Source organism: Lepisosteus platostomus, chromosome 3, assembly GCF_059453375.1.
Source record: "Lepisosteus platostomus isolate fLepPlt1 chromosome 3, fLepPlt1.hap1, whole genome shotgun sequence".
Classification (NCBI taxonomy): Eukaryota; Metazoa; Chordata; class Actinopteri; order Semionotiformes; family Lepisosteidae; genus Lepisosteus; species Lepisosteus platostomus.
In genome coordinates, this window is record NC_142613.1 from 76,453,674 (window position 1) to 76,468,194 (window position 14,521).

A 14,521-nucleotide genomic window follows, 5' to 3' on the forward strand; every position below is an offset into this window, starting at 1 on the left:
CCTGCAACCCTGAATTGGATTAATCAGTTTGAAAATGAATGGATAGATGGAAGACAATGTCTTATTTTCTCTAGGGATAAAGATATCTTTTAAAATAAACTCATTTGAGTTTTCTAAATTTGATGTGATCAAAAAGCAATTTTGGGTTTACTTTTCAAAACAGCTAGAATATCAAGGAAACAATAAAAAACATAATGATGTTCATTGTTAGTAGTGTTTGGTATTTTTAGGACTATAGCAGAGAGGTTCCAATTCATGTTTGTTTGGTTTTAATAGAAAAGTATGTAAAATTCAGATTTTGTTACAAAATCTTGGTACAAAAATTACCCAAGAAAGAAGTGCATTACATTTGTATGACAATACATTTAGGAGAGGAATTTTGGTTACAAGGGTCACCTATGAGGCATTACTTTATCAACTATACTGTATATACTGTGCTTCTGTTCTTTATAAAGGAAGAATTAGAGTCTAGATCTAAAAGTTTTCTTCCAATGCAATTTTTTTTAAAAGTCTTCACAGGCCTACCATTTGTCTTTTTGTTGTTACTATAAGGACTTGAAATAAAAGCAATAATACATTTAAGGGTTTGTCCTATGATACTAATATTTATTATCTGTTCTTTTTAATTTTTTAAATTATTTTTTTTATTTCTGATCTTACTTTTTTTAGTGTAAGAAGATCTAGCGACCTTTTTCTAATCCTTTAAGATTTAATTTGTTTAATATTTTTTTTCCTTCAAAAATGTTTAATTCGTATTTTCAAAGCTTACTCAATCAGATTTATCTGTTCTCTAGGCTCTGTTCAGACATGGAGCACGTTGGGTGTCATTCACAGATTTCTCACCAATGAAGATTCATCAGCTCCTCCTTACAGCAGGAGTAGGAGGAGGCAGAGACCTATTAATGTACACAAGATTAGGAGTAAAAATCAAACTCCTTGAACACTTTGAGATATTCCTAAATACCTTGATTGTTTTATAATCCTTCCTATGGCTCTTTGCTCTGTGTATTGAATACGTTTATGGATAAAATTAACAAAAAGGCAAAACGTTTTCTTTCAACAATTTGTTGTGGATTTAACTTTCAACATATTTTTCCAGTCCAATGGAAATCGCTCATGCAGAAGAACCTCAGGCTGTGCAGTATTGTTTTCCTTCGAGCAATGCATCTTGTCTAAAAGAAATGCGATCTAAAGCAGCTTATGCTGCTTTATACACGGTGCTGGTAATTATGGTTACCCTAACGGTGTTTGGAAACCTTGTTGTGATTATCTCCGTCTCTCATTTCAAGCAGCTCCACACACCAACTAACCTCATTCTGCTCTCTCTGGCTGTGGCAGACTTTCTAGTAGGACTGATTGTGTTGCCTTTAAGTATGACAGCTTTAATAGAAACTTGTTGGTACTTTGGAGATATGCTGTGTTCTGTTTATAAGTTTTTTGACTCTGTTCTTATATCAGTTTCTCTCAGTAATCTGGTTTTAATAGCCATTGACCGCTATTTTGCTGTTTGTGACCCATTACTTTATTCTACTAAGATAACAGTTAATGTCATGCATTTATTAATACTATTTAGCTGGCTGTTATCACCATCTTACATGTTGGCTTTTCTTTATCTAAATGGAAATTTTGATGGTGCAGATAAGCTAAATTCCTGTCTTGGAGAATGTTTGTTTGTAGTTAGTGAAATATGGGGAATAATTAATCTGATAATTACTTTCATTTTGCCTTGTTTAATAATGATAGCTCTATATGTGAAAATTTTTTTAGTAGCCAAAAGACATGCAAAAGTAATCAGCTCTTCAGCCGAAAAAAAGCATGTGCGAGAAAACACAGGTAAAATTTCCAAAATATCGGAAAGAAAAGCTGCCAAAAAGTTAGGAATTGTAGTGCTTGCCTTTCTTCTTTGTTGGATTCCATGTTACATCTGGATACTCACTGAAGGAAATGTTAATGTATCTACGACAGCGGCTCTCTTCACTCCTACTGTAATAGTTTATCTTAACTCCTGTGTCAATCCAATTCTCTATGCCTTACTTTATCCTTGGTTTCAGAAGTCATTGAAACTTATATTCACATTTAAAATATGTTGTACAGCCTCCTCGTTTATAAATCTTTTTCAAGACAAACATGAAAATGTCTTGTATGTTGGATAGTGCTGTAACTGTGTTAACTTGAGATCTTTATGTAATTGCCAGTGTTTTTTTAGGGTCCACTCCCCTTTTCTTTTTGGTCTTCCTGACCAATACAGCAGATAACTAACAATACAGTAGACTGTAGTTTTCACTGAGTTGAATTAAATGACACACTGTTTGTCTAGTGAACTGTCAATTACTTCACAGTCAGAGGTGATAAGTTTGGTGTGTGAAGGTGCTTAGTCAGTAAGGATTTAAAACATAAGGACAGAGAGGCAACAAATGAGAGATGAAGAAAAATGTAACACCATGACAATCGACAATCTGCATACTGACAAGGCCTGCAAGAAGCCTCTGGGTTATTTATGTCAGCTTTTCCCCCCTGAACATCCAGACACTCTCACATCACATTCAAATCTTGTTCTGGTCAGTTCCGGCTAGCGGAGGTGGAGAGTTCTGTTGTAGTAGTGTGGGAATGTTAAGCCTAACCCAAGCTGGGGTTTCAACAGAGCAATCCTGCAATCTGTCCCTGAAGCCCCCCAACCATCAGACTTGAAAATGCTCCTCAAACCAAAAAGAATGAGTGTAAAACAATCAAGACCATTGAAAAAAGCTCTTGGAAATTGCTGGTCTTAAATAATGTGTCTTCTCTGGGCAAATTTTCAATCAGCTGAAAAAAGCTGTAAAACCGGTATTGAAATGAGTGGGCATTTTCATGCCAGTGTAGAGTTTGGGTTATAAGAACCATTAAAGGTTGGCTCCAGTTATACATCTAGTTGCCCAAAATTAAGAGAGTTCACCCAGTAGAACAGGGTTTCTTACAACTTTTGATCTTACCCTGTTTGTTGTTGAAGCCGACCAGGGTAAAGAAGGTCTAATGGAACATCTGGTTTGGAAATGAAAGGATTACCAACAAGTTCCAGAGTACTGTGCACAGTGTGTTTTTCTATCTTTGGTACAGCAAACGTATGTGTTGCCTGGAAGACTGAAGCTGTTTAAGGAAAGTTCGGTTGTGGAAGATCTTTTTTGTGGTCTGTAGCAACCTGGTAGAGAGAAAAGGAACTGTGCGGTCATTAAGGAATGCTCCTCGGGATGTTTTTTTCTTCTCATTACTTGGGACTAAGTTTTTAATGTGTTTGTTTTTGAGTCATACCTTGTTGTACCAAGTACCATAGAATAAAAAACAGCAATTTTGCAATCTACCTGTCAGTTTTTGATCTGTTGGTGAACTGGTAATTTCTGGGAGCCTGTCTGAGGTGATGTGAATGACCTCTTTTAAAATGACTGAGATAGTCAGATACAAATTCTCCACCTGTATTATATTATAGTTCTGTTTCTCATCAGCAAGGACTGGGAAATGTACAAAAACTGATAGAAACATAGATTGAGAAAAGTGCTGGTAAACTCTTTGAAGGAAACCCAATTCAGAGCTAGAACTTTGGAAAAATCCCCAAAACAACTTGAGAAAACGTGAGCAAATCTTCCAAGAACATTAGGCAAACATGTACCAAACTGGTAAGCAAAGGTGGTAGAAACTGACCCAAAAATACTTGCAGCTCTAATTGCTGCCAAAGATGCAGTGTTAATTTATTCATCAGTTTTTGTTTTAGTCACAGTCTTTGTCAGCTAAAATGCCCAGAAGACAGTCACATTTTAGTCGTACACTTTTAATTCACACAACGCTCCACAGCCGAAACGTTGTGTGTCTTCTCAGCATGGAATAAACCTTTACTTGTTCCTAAAACTGAATTTGTTTTCTCATATTTTTGTCATGCAGTTTAATTTGGTTAGAATTTAACTAAATAACTTTTAACTAAAATAACTTGTAGCTAAACTTTTTAATATTAAAGAAATTAAGTTTAGTGCTTTTTAATTAAAATAAAGAGTGTTCTAAATGGATAGCCTTATAATTGTGTGACAACTTTTTACTTATCACATAAGGCAAGCAACAAGTGCATAGGTAACCTTAGCCATTTTCTAACAAAATATAAGAAACATGAACTAATTTACTTTTGGACACTGATACACACAATGAAACAAATTGAACATTAATTGAAGGATTTATTTCACTCTTCAATGGCTTTTACTGAGTAGACAGCTTTTTTGTTCTTACAAAGTAAATAAGAAAGACACTGATCTATGAAAGTCCAGAGAAAATATTCTACAAAACTGACAAGGAGCATGGAGTAATAAACGTGCTGTATGAGACTATAATACTTGAATATTCTCATTTGAACCCTTTATCATGTCATTACATGATTTCATACATGCAATAACATTCTATGAAAAAGCATAAGTCTTTGTTGCACAATGTGAAGTACATTGATTCCCAGAAAGATCAAAGATCAATTACAAGAAATAATTATGCAATAAAGGGTAAACAATAAATAATAAATGATCTTATATGCATTGTATGCACCTTGCCTATAGAACATATATGTTGGCACTCAAAGTAATATTATTATTCATTTATCCAGAAGAGGGCCCTATCAATACTTGAACTCAGGTTGCTGCTGGAATAGGTGGTAGTGGGGCCAGCAGGGGGCGCTCACCCTGTGGTCCATTTGGGTCCTAATGCCCCAATATAGTGACGGGGACACTATACTGTAAATGGGCACTGTCCGTCAGATGAGACGTAAAACCGAGGTCCTGACTCTGTGGTCATTAAAAGTCCCAGGGCGTTTCTCGAAAAGAGCAGTAACCCTGGCATCCTGGCCACATTTCCCATTGGCTCTTACCAATCATGGACTCCTAATAATCCCCATCTATGAATTGGCTTTATTACTCTGCTCTCCCCCCCCACTGAGAGCTGGTGTGTGGTGAGCGTTCTGGTGCACTATGGCTGCCGTCACATCATCCAGGTGGATGCTGCACATTGGTTCGTGGTGGAGGGGAGTCCCCATTACCTATAAAGTGCTTTGAGTGGAGTGTCCAGAAAAGCCCTATATAAGTGTAAACAATTATTATTAATAATGCAGCATTTTGGCATTAGTAAGGAAGTCGATTGGACACAAGTGATTAGGTGATTTAAGCTGTTAAGCTTAGAGAAAATCAAGAAAAAAACATAGGAAAACCAATGTACCTCACATATTTTGTTTTTATCAAAATAAACTTTATTTCAAAGAAAAAACTTCACAATCAGTACACATTCTAACAAATTTTCAAACTATCATCAGATAAAAAAAACTTTCTGAATGAGGAGATTGTCTATTATAAATCAGTGCAAGGATGATGGGGCTGTATTTGCACAATGAAAGAGTCTCTACAAGCCCTACCACTTGCTTTTGTCCATGTCATTTCCCTGTCCCGGCTCTGAAAGGAGCAGGAGCTCAGGGATCAGGGATTTCCACTTTAGTATCTGTACAGGGCCCAAAGTTCCCTGCTGTGGAGAAGCCCCATGTGGCAATGTCGCGCTTCATCCTCCCTCTCTTCCAGCTCCAACGCTCCCCACTCTGTGCTGTGCCAGATGAGAGTGTTCCTCGCGTTCCACAGTCCTGCAAGTACTGTGTCCCTTTGTCTGATCTGATAGGTGCTAGCCCCAGTAGGATGCCCTGATAGCTTGGCACTGTTCTCACTCCCAGGAGTTGCATGGTGTTGTCCATTCTGCCCCACACCGCTGTGGCACAGGGGCAGCTCCAGAACACTTGCTCCTGCGTCTCCTCGGTGAAGCATGTATCCCGGGTGCAATGCGGATTCCTGTTGATCAAGTGTCTGTAAAGGACCACTCTGATCGCCAACCTCTTGTGCACAGCCATCCAATTAAGGTCATTTAGTTTGTTGTCTAGTGCTTTTGGCTGTGTCCTTTCCCAGGCTTCTCTGGGAACCCACAGCCTTTCTCTGGCGACAAATTACCCCCTCACCTCCTTGTACAGGGCTCTGTGGTAGGTGCACACCTCTGGCTGTCTCGTGGGCACAGCTCTGTCTCCACTTGACAATGTGGGTGTAGGTCTCATGTCTCTTTTCAGCTTTTGGTCCTGTGTTTGTCCACTGGACCAGGTGCCTCATCAAAGTACTGGTACTTGTGGCTGATGGGCTCCCGCAGCGCCTGACAGAGGTTGCAGAATAGCATGTAGTCGAGTTTCAGGGGGAAATGCGGCAGGTCATCCCCCCTTCCTCGACCGGCTGGCACATCCGGTTACTCATGATGTACTTGTACCTTCCACCCCATACATACTTGAAGACCATCCCTTGCAGCACTCATTTGAGTCTGGCCGGCAACAGGTACACCATAGCCAGGTAAAACAAAGCCGGCAGGATGTCTGCTTTCAACACCAACATTTTCCCCATGAGGGACAGACCTTGCTGATTCTCTCAGTCCAGTTGATGGTCTCAGTGTCCTGGCTCTGGAATGAAACCCCCAATATTTTGAGGGGCTCTGTGTCTCACCACCTCTGTTAATGTCTCTGTGAAGAGAACATAGAGAAGATGTGACAGAGAATACCCATGTCATACTCCCAACTCCTGGGGAATCAAATCCCCCAGATGTCCATTTATCTTGACTTTACTGCCCATTTCAGATTACAGTATCTTTATCCAGCTGGTGAAACTCTCTCCAAAACTGAAGCAAATATCTCTGCTTAATTAAAATATTCATGATAAAGGTGGTACAGATGCAGCCATTCAAAGTGCACGGTACAATCCTTCGATCTTCCTTCAGTCTGATGTTTCGTCGATCTTTCAGAGTTCTGTTCCTTCGTTCCACTGTTCAAGCAGACTGAGGGTGATCTCAGTCCATCTCACCCCAAACAATGCAACCACAGCCTGACACACTTGCCCAATGAAGTGCATCCCTTCATCATAATACAAGCGGCAGGGCAGTGCCCACCGAGGGCTTATCTCCGTCGTCAAGTGTTTGGTAGACACAGAGGCAGTGGCAGCAACCCACTGGGAAAACAGATTATAAGAGCCCAGGTTTTCTCTTTACAACTGTCAACTTGCCAGTGCATGAAAGGTTCCTCAGGAGCATGGCCTTTTGTGCTGTAGCTCCCACACCTGAACTGTAGTTGAGTTACTTTGATAAGCCTCACATCAAGTTACCACATAAGTGGCTACTGCTTCAAACCCGGTCTCCACCCAGTTTTGGGTAACCAGCACACCATTTGACTCACACCTGGGTGTCCAACAGAGTGCCTTTGTTGGGCTACAAAGGGCATTAGGCTGTGAGGGCATCCAGGGCGTCTAGTGTGCTGGCTGCACAACCCCCAATTATCATGCAGCCCCACATTCTTTTCTAACTATGTCCATTTCTCTGCTTTAGTGGCCTCTAAATGTCCTATACAGCCTGAATGCCCTGTAGCTGTCCCCTTTTCACCAACAGAGGTTTCACAGGGGTCTCAGACTCCTGCTCTACCAGGACTGCTCACCTGACAGCTGCATCTGCAAAATTGTTCTCTCGGGTTACTGGAAACATTTCTTTATTATGTGACTTACACTTTACCACAGCTACTTCAGTCAGTAGCTGCAAAGCATCTAACAGTTCAGAGACAAACCCAGCATTCTTAACTGGAGTCCCTGCCGTGTTGAGGAAATCCCTATTCCTCCACCGCCATCCAAAATTGTGGCATACACCAAATGTATATATACAGTCTATATAAATCGCTACAGTTTTCCATTTAGCAAATTTACAAGTTTCAATTAAATCTTTTCATTGGCTCTGCTGGTTCTACACCAGATTCTTCACAGTTTATACAGCCAGGCAGGTAGCCTCCATAACACATAAATATGGCCCCTTGGCCACCGCATCGAGGGGTCCTGAATAATAACCCACCAGACGATGCCTACATGTACTGTACCTCCATGCTTCTGCACCAGCACAGCAGCTCACAACCCATTTCTTTCACTTACATACAGATTACATACAGATGATTCATCTGAGGGAATCCAGTCCAGGGGCAGTGCCTGCAAGAAAGCTTGTTTCAAGACATTAAAAACAGTTTCTGCTGCAGGGGTCAAGGCAATTTTGTCTTTAGACTGCACTACCCCCCCTTAAGGAAGTTCGTCACCAGGCAAGCTCGTTCTGAGAAGGAATTCACCCTGGCTTTATCATCTAGTTGGTTTTATACCCTTTTTTCCATCCGAAGATCTAATACTTGGAGTAGCCTGGCCTTATGGGTTCCCTCATTAGGTAAAACAATCACAATATCACATAGCTCTATTGAGGTAGTTCACATAAATGCTATTTCATAAAGAAATTCCTTATAAATGCTGCAGGGCATCCCAGCCCAATCGTTCTGGGGTGTCCCCCACCCACATCAGTAGATGAAACTGTACATCTTCCAGGTGGATGCTACACAGTGGTGGTGGTGGAGGGGAGTCCCCATTACCTGTAAAGTGCTTTGAGTGGAGTGTCCAGAAAAGCACTATATAAGTGTAAGCAATTATTAATTATTATTATCTTTTCCCAAGCATACTGTGACAGCCTTTATTTGCTTTAAACACAACCTTTGCCCCCCTTCTCCTGTAGCTTCCTGTTACCCATTAGAAAACTTTATATCACATCTTTATGCTGTTTTAGTCTTAAAATAGGACAAATGTGCTCCTGTGTCCCCCAGTTACTGCACACTGTAAGATTATTTCACTTTTATTTAAATCCTGAGATAAATTTAGGAAGGCTACAAAGGGCCTTACTAGATTAAATCTATTATTTCACGTTACAGCTTCTGACATGTTCTTTAAATGTTAAATCCAGCCTCTTTCTTACACTTTTTCCAAAAAACACAGTTTCTTTTAGTAATTGCACACCAGCTAATTAATAGTTTTATCTTTGGAGTTTTGTCCCTGTTTTCCCCCAGGGCAAGTTAGCACACCCCCCATCTCGATATGCCCAATCAGGAGATTTATCCCAGTCCTCATTATTTTCTTGAAGGGGTTGAAGTAAAAGTAAAGATGGGGTTTAAATTAAGTCCTTTCTGCTTGAAGATTAGACTTCTAAACAACAGGAGTTTATGGAAGGAAAAGGAGAACTGATAAGGATTCCAGATTTGAGCTAGGAGAGCTAGGGAACCCTTTGGGGACTTAATCCTTGACCATTTGGCCAAAAAGCTGTAAACTGGACAAACACGACCTTCCCCTTTCACCATAATAACAAATGACAACAGAAGCAGCAAGGAAGGACTATATAAATCTAAAGTTTGTACCGGCACCTTGAACAATATTTCGGTTTTGTTGTTTCTTGCGGGAAACAAGACTTCGGCTTTATTGTTCCTAGCATGCAATAAACTCATCTGTTTAACGTCATCTCTGGATCCAGAACCTAATTCTATCTGTTACAACAGGGTCTTATATCTCGGTATAATATTAAAGTCGCACTATAATTGCGACAAACTGGCGGCTCCTTTTTCTCCTTCTTGGGAGTCTTTTTACCTCCCATTTGCAGTGCTCACACTTCTGCATACATGATTTGTGAGTTATTAAATCAAATCTGTCTCCGCTATCCATAATATCAGGAAAACATAATTGTACATTCTTGGCAACATCAAGTTTTAACCCACTCAAAACATTTGTTTTATTACTGTGTATCTTCATTCACTTCCTTTTCATCGGCTAACCCCGAGTATACTATCTATAAAATTATAAACCTTTCTGTAAAATCTGAAACATCCTCACTTTCCTTTGCTGACATGCTGTTACTTTTCTCCAATCAGTTTTTGGTGGGTAATGCTCTTATAAAAATCTCCACACTAATTCCCACCTTTCTCCCAGATTCTCTCTTAAGGCGTTCTATTTCTCCTTTTGCCTTTTTTTTGCATATATAATTTCGTTACGTTCAGCCATTGCTTTTAGTTTTTCCGTCAGGGATTTTTGCATCTCATCCCATTCCGTTTTCTCTACGATATTCTTTTGAATTCTCAAATATTCCTCTAAAATAAAACCCTTCTCTGTTTATTTTTAGCCCATTGTTCATACACTTTTCTACATTCCTGTTCAGCCTAAATTCCATCTGACAGTCCATATTTCTTTTTAAGTTTCACTTTGCATTAATCTAATTTCTTTTTTTTCTGACACCCAGTCAGACACCTCCACTAATTATTTTTCTTCACACCAAACCATTTTCTCGTCTCCCACGCACCCCGCGGAATCCCCCAGTCAAGACAAACTGACGAACTATCACAATTCGGGAACACAGACCAGGTTCCAAATCCTGGCTTTAATAACACACTTGAATCGAGTTACCACCCTCAGCTCTTCTGCGAGTACAGTTCGATTTACTACCCTCAGCCTACCAGGATACAACACCTGGATTTTTTCCACGTATCACGATACAACACCTGACCAGGATACAACACCTGGATTTTTTTCACGTATCACGATACAACACCTGACCAGAATACAACACCTGTATTTTTCCGTATATCAGGATACAACACCTGGATTTTTTCACATACCAGGATACAACACGAGACCAGGATACAACACCTGGATTGTTCCGTGTATCAGGATACAACACCTGGATTTTTTCGCGTACCAGGATACAACACCCGGTTTTACCGCATGGGCAGGGCGAGACACTATTCCTTCAGCAATCCCTCTTTTTCTACCCCACCTTCACAAACACATACACCATAAACTCATTTTTCTTTTGTACTTGCTTCAGCTTCAGAAAAACCCTCGACAGCAACATGGAGAGAATAAGGGACTTTTTAGAAAAGAGGAGCCCTTACCTCTTTTTAGAAGTGGCGGCTTAGCTTTTCCTCTCCACCTCACAGTCAGAGTTCCCTCAGCTGGGAGTACCCTGCTCCGCAGCACCAAATTGTGTCATACAAATGACTAAGTTCAGGTGTCTGTGAAGCAGAAGTCTCTTTATTTCATATGCATATGGAAGTCCAGCTTGCAACCACCAGACTTAAAAAATAATTAGCTGAAGATGGTCTTTTATAGATTATATCACAGACCGTGTGACATGGGAGTCAGGAACCTAACCCACTGCGCCACCGGCAAGGTCACATGCAGAGTGCTGAAAAAGCACTACAGAAACATTATCAACAGACAATGTACAGCGTGTACTATTCTTGTGTTGCGGTACATGAATATAATTATATTGTTATTAATTTCTTTAGATATGCGATTCCATATATATTCCCTTTTAATCAAATTCTAAGAAGTATGCTTGTTGACTCCGGTATCACGTTAGTTAAAGACTTCGATGCTTAAAATGTTTAGGGAGAAATGGAATACTGGTGTGTATTTTTTCTTTAAAGTACCGAGACCAGCCATATACTGTATGTTTATGTTCCAAAATTAATATCGTTTATGGCCTTCACATGCGTTGCAGTATGCTCCTATTCTTTTTATGCTCAGGTACTAAGATTTCCCTTCAGTGGTAAAATTCCATATAAATATTCAATACTTAAACGGGCACAGTTAAGACATTAAATATACATATACATACTGTATACAGTACAGTTTGCATACGGTAATATGTTTATGTTCCTAAATCAATCTCTTTTATGAGCATTTGAAAGGCATGGTGAATCGATTCTCAAAAATTACTGTACTTTGCATGATTGGAAACAAATGCATGATTGCGAAATGCTCTATAAAAATTTACTCTATTACAAATTTACAATTTGTTGATAATAGAAATGTTAGGTTCTCTAAAGCTTTGTGATAGTTGACCCACCCAGGCAGCAAAAGATCAGCTGCACTGGTAAGATGCGACACCGAAGATATGATTAATAACCTTTTAAATCTGAAGGGAGATCTGAATGGATCCCCCCCCCACACACACACGCAATAGAAGCAGGAAGCAGAAGCAGGGACCGTTGTCAGAAGGGAAGAAGGTGACTATTCATTGTTATCAAAAATGACTTAGATTCGATCATGTTGTGATATTTTGAAATATAAAAGTCAATTGATTGTCCATAATATTGCTATTCTATTTTTTCGAAGAAATGTTTGTTAAAAGAAAAGTCAACCCGTGAGTTGGTAATCAGGCACGTAGACCAGTGGGCTACAAGGGAAGTCGCATGAAGAGAGAGGCGAAACAGCCCTACACAGCCCTGTCGCAGTACACGAATATAATCATATCGTTATTAATTTCTTTAGATACGCGATTCCATATTATATTAGCAGAAAAGCTTAAAACTACCACTTTTTCACATGTTAATTAAATACTTTGATGCTTAAAATGTTTAGGGAGAAATGGAATACCGGTGTGTATTTTTTCTTTAAAGTACCGATTCCTGGAATCTGACTGGCTGACACCCTTCTGAAGTGGTTCCATAATATCTGGTATACGGAAAAGAAAGCGTTGATAAAAAAGCCTGGATTCTCATGTATCTGATACAAGTATCTTTTAATACAGTCTTTGCTGTGCTCTTGAGGATCCTTGTGATATTTTGAGCTCTAGTTGAATGATAAGTGTCGGATTTTAAATAATTTTCGTAGTTAGAAATTATGAAACGCCCTGTTAAAAGCCAGGAAATGCCTGCCAAAGTAGGGCTTGGACAGATTCCAAGTGCTTGTACAAATGTGCTAAAGAAATGATACTTTGAGTATACAGCTTGTCCAAAGTCATTCATTGTTAATACTATTAGTAATATCTTTGGTAAAGGCTTTGATGCATAAATATTTCTGATAAAGGTAGGTTGTGTACTTTTGTCCAACTGAGCAATCTTGCTTTCATAAAATATACCAACATTTTAATGACTGATGATTAACATGCTGTAATACACAGTTTAAATTTAAAAGCTCAAATGCTGTACATGAGAGGTTAAGCTTTATTGGCTCCTCCTGGTGGTTTTACAAGGTGATGCCGGATACTTTCTGGCATAACGTCAAATGACACGATTAACCCCCATGATACTGCGTGATACCGCGACACGCCCACCGGGGTATACCGCGAAATACCCCACCCATTTTGAATGGCTGCATCTGTATGATGATGTGTTGGAATTTGCTCAAAGGAGTTTGTTTCTCTTAACACATTTTAAAAATTTCTAAATCTAAATTTCATTTCATCCTCATGTTGATGATCCCTGCTTTTTAATAATTCTGAAGTATATGATATTGAAAACATGAAAAATGAAATTGAAGAACATGAAAAATGAAATTGGTATATTAAATGAAGTGTACCCTAATCCCAGATAGTGGGATTGTCAATGTTCAATTTAATTGTGTAATTTGCAAAATGGAGCAAAGTATATATATATTTTTTTATATTTTAAATTCAAAACAATAAGAGACTGTTATCTTTGGGGGGAAACGTAGCTAGATGTATGCTTGCTGATATTGAAGGTAAGAGAATGTATTATGAAAATGCTCCAGGCTCTTTTCAGTCATGGATACTCTTATTTTTTGTATTGGAAAATGTTGCATGTGCTTGTACCTGATTTATTCTTACAAATGTCATGACATTTTTGTAAAATAACATATTCATCTTTTGTAGACTAGTAAATAAAATAAAATATTGACTGAATAGAACTTTGAAAATGGCCCTATGTAGATTAATAAGGTGCTTGGAATGTTTTTTTTCTTTTTTCAGAGAGCCCTTCCCAAAACGTCCTGGATGTATTTAGTTATAAACTGCATTTTTTAAACAGGTTCTAACAATTGATGTGTAATTGGAGATCAAATGATGCAAGTCTTTTTTTTATTGCATTTCTTAAGGTGGTAAGTAATTTAAGAAGATATTGAACAAGACCCTGCAAATTAGAACCGTATTTAACAAAAAGCTTGAGATAATAATACCCTTCTGAGATGAATGTTCAAATGGAAAGCTGTTGATATTAAAGAATCTCATTTTAAAATGCCAGTGTCATCTTTATTAGTGATGCAGCTCTTGTTGAAGCACATGCGGGAAGTGCTGGTAACACAGCAGCTGGTGTTCACTGTATGCAGCCTCATGCTCTGACACCTGTTCCTTGATCTGTTAAGTGCATAGAGGTAGCAGGTGTAATTCCTAGACAATGTTGCTGCCCCTTCTCTTGCGGTTGCTCTCCACATCCAATAACAGTAGCCAACAACCCAGATGTGAGAGATCATTAGTATTTTTTGTAGCACATTCCTTTTGTTCTTTGAATAATTCACTTTTGTACCTTGGTAAGGCCAAAGGGCTAATACCCTACAGTACACTTTTATTGACTCTAAAAACTGTATATGCTAAAACTGTTTGATGGAGCATAGAAAATGCTATTTGTACAAAACGACTCAGATTTGAGCTCTGCATGTGCTGTGGAGTGACAAGATTGTGTATATCGAGCAGATCAGTAGCCAGATCTCCTTGGTTACTTGTGGAAAAGTGGATGAGCCTGACAAGCACTTTTTTATGGTTTTAGGACAAACTGGGCTGTCACTGTTAATGTCACTGTTAACAAATTGCCAGAGATTTAAAATGTTTACGGTTGCTGTATTGGCACATCAAACTTATCAATGGATTAGTTTTTCTGATC

General features: G+C 39.0%; 1 protein-coding gene across 1 annotated transcript; it reads left to right on the plus strand.

Moving 5' to 3' along the window:
• The first annotated feature begins 1,103 nt into the window (after window positions 1-1,103).
• On the plus strand, window positions 1,104-2,570 carry LOC148675544 (trace amine-associated receptor 13c-like). Its single transcript, XM_088623507.1, has one exon. It carries the CDS (start codon window positions 1,104-1,106, stop codon window positions 2,151-2,153), a length of 1,050 nt encoding a protein of 349 aa, XP_088479633.1. The 3' UTR covers window positions 2,154-2,570.
• The last annotated feature ends 11,951 nt before the right edge of the window (window positions 2,571-14,521 follow it).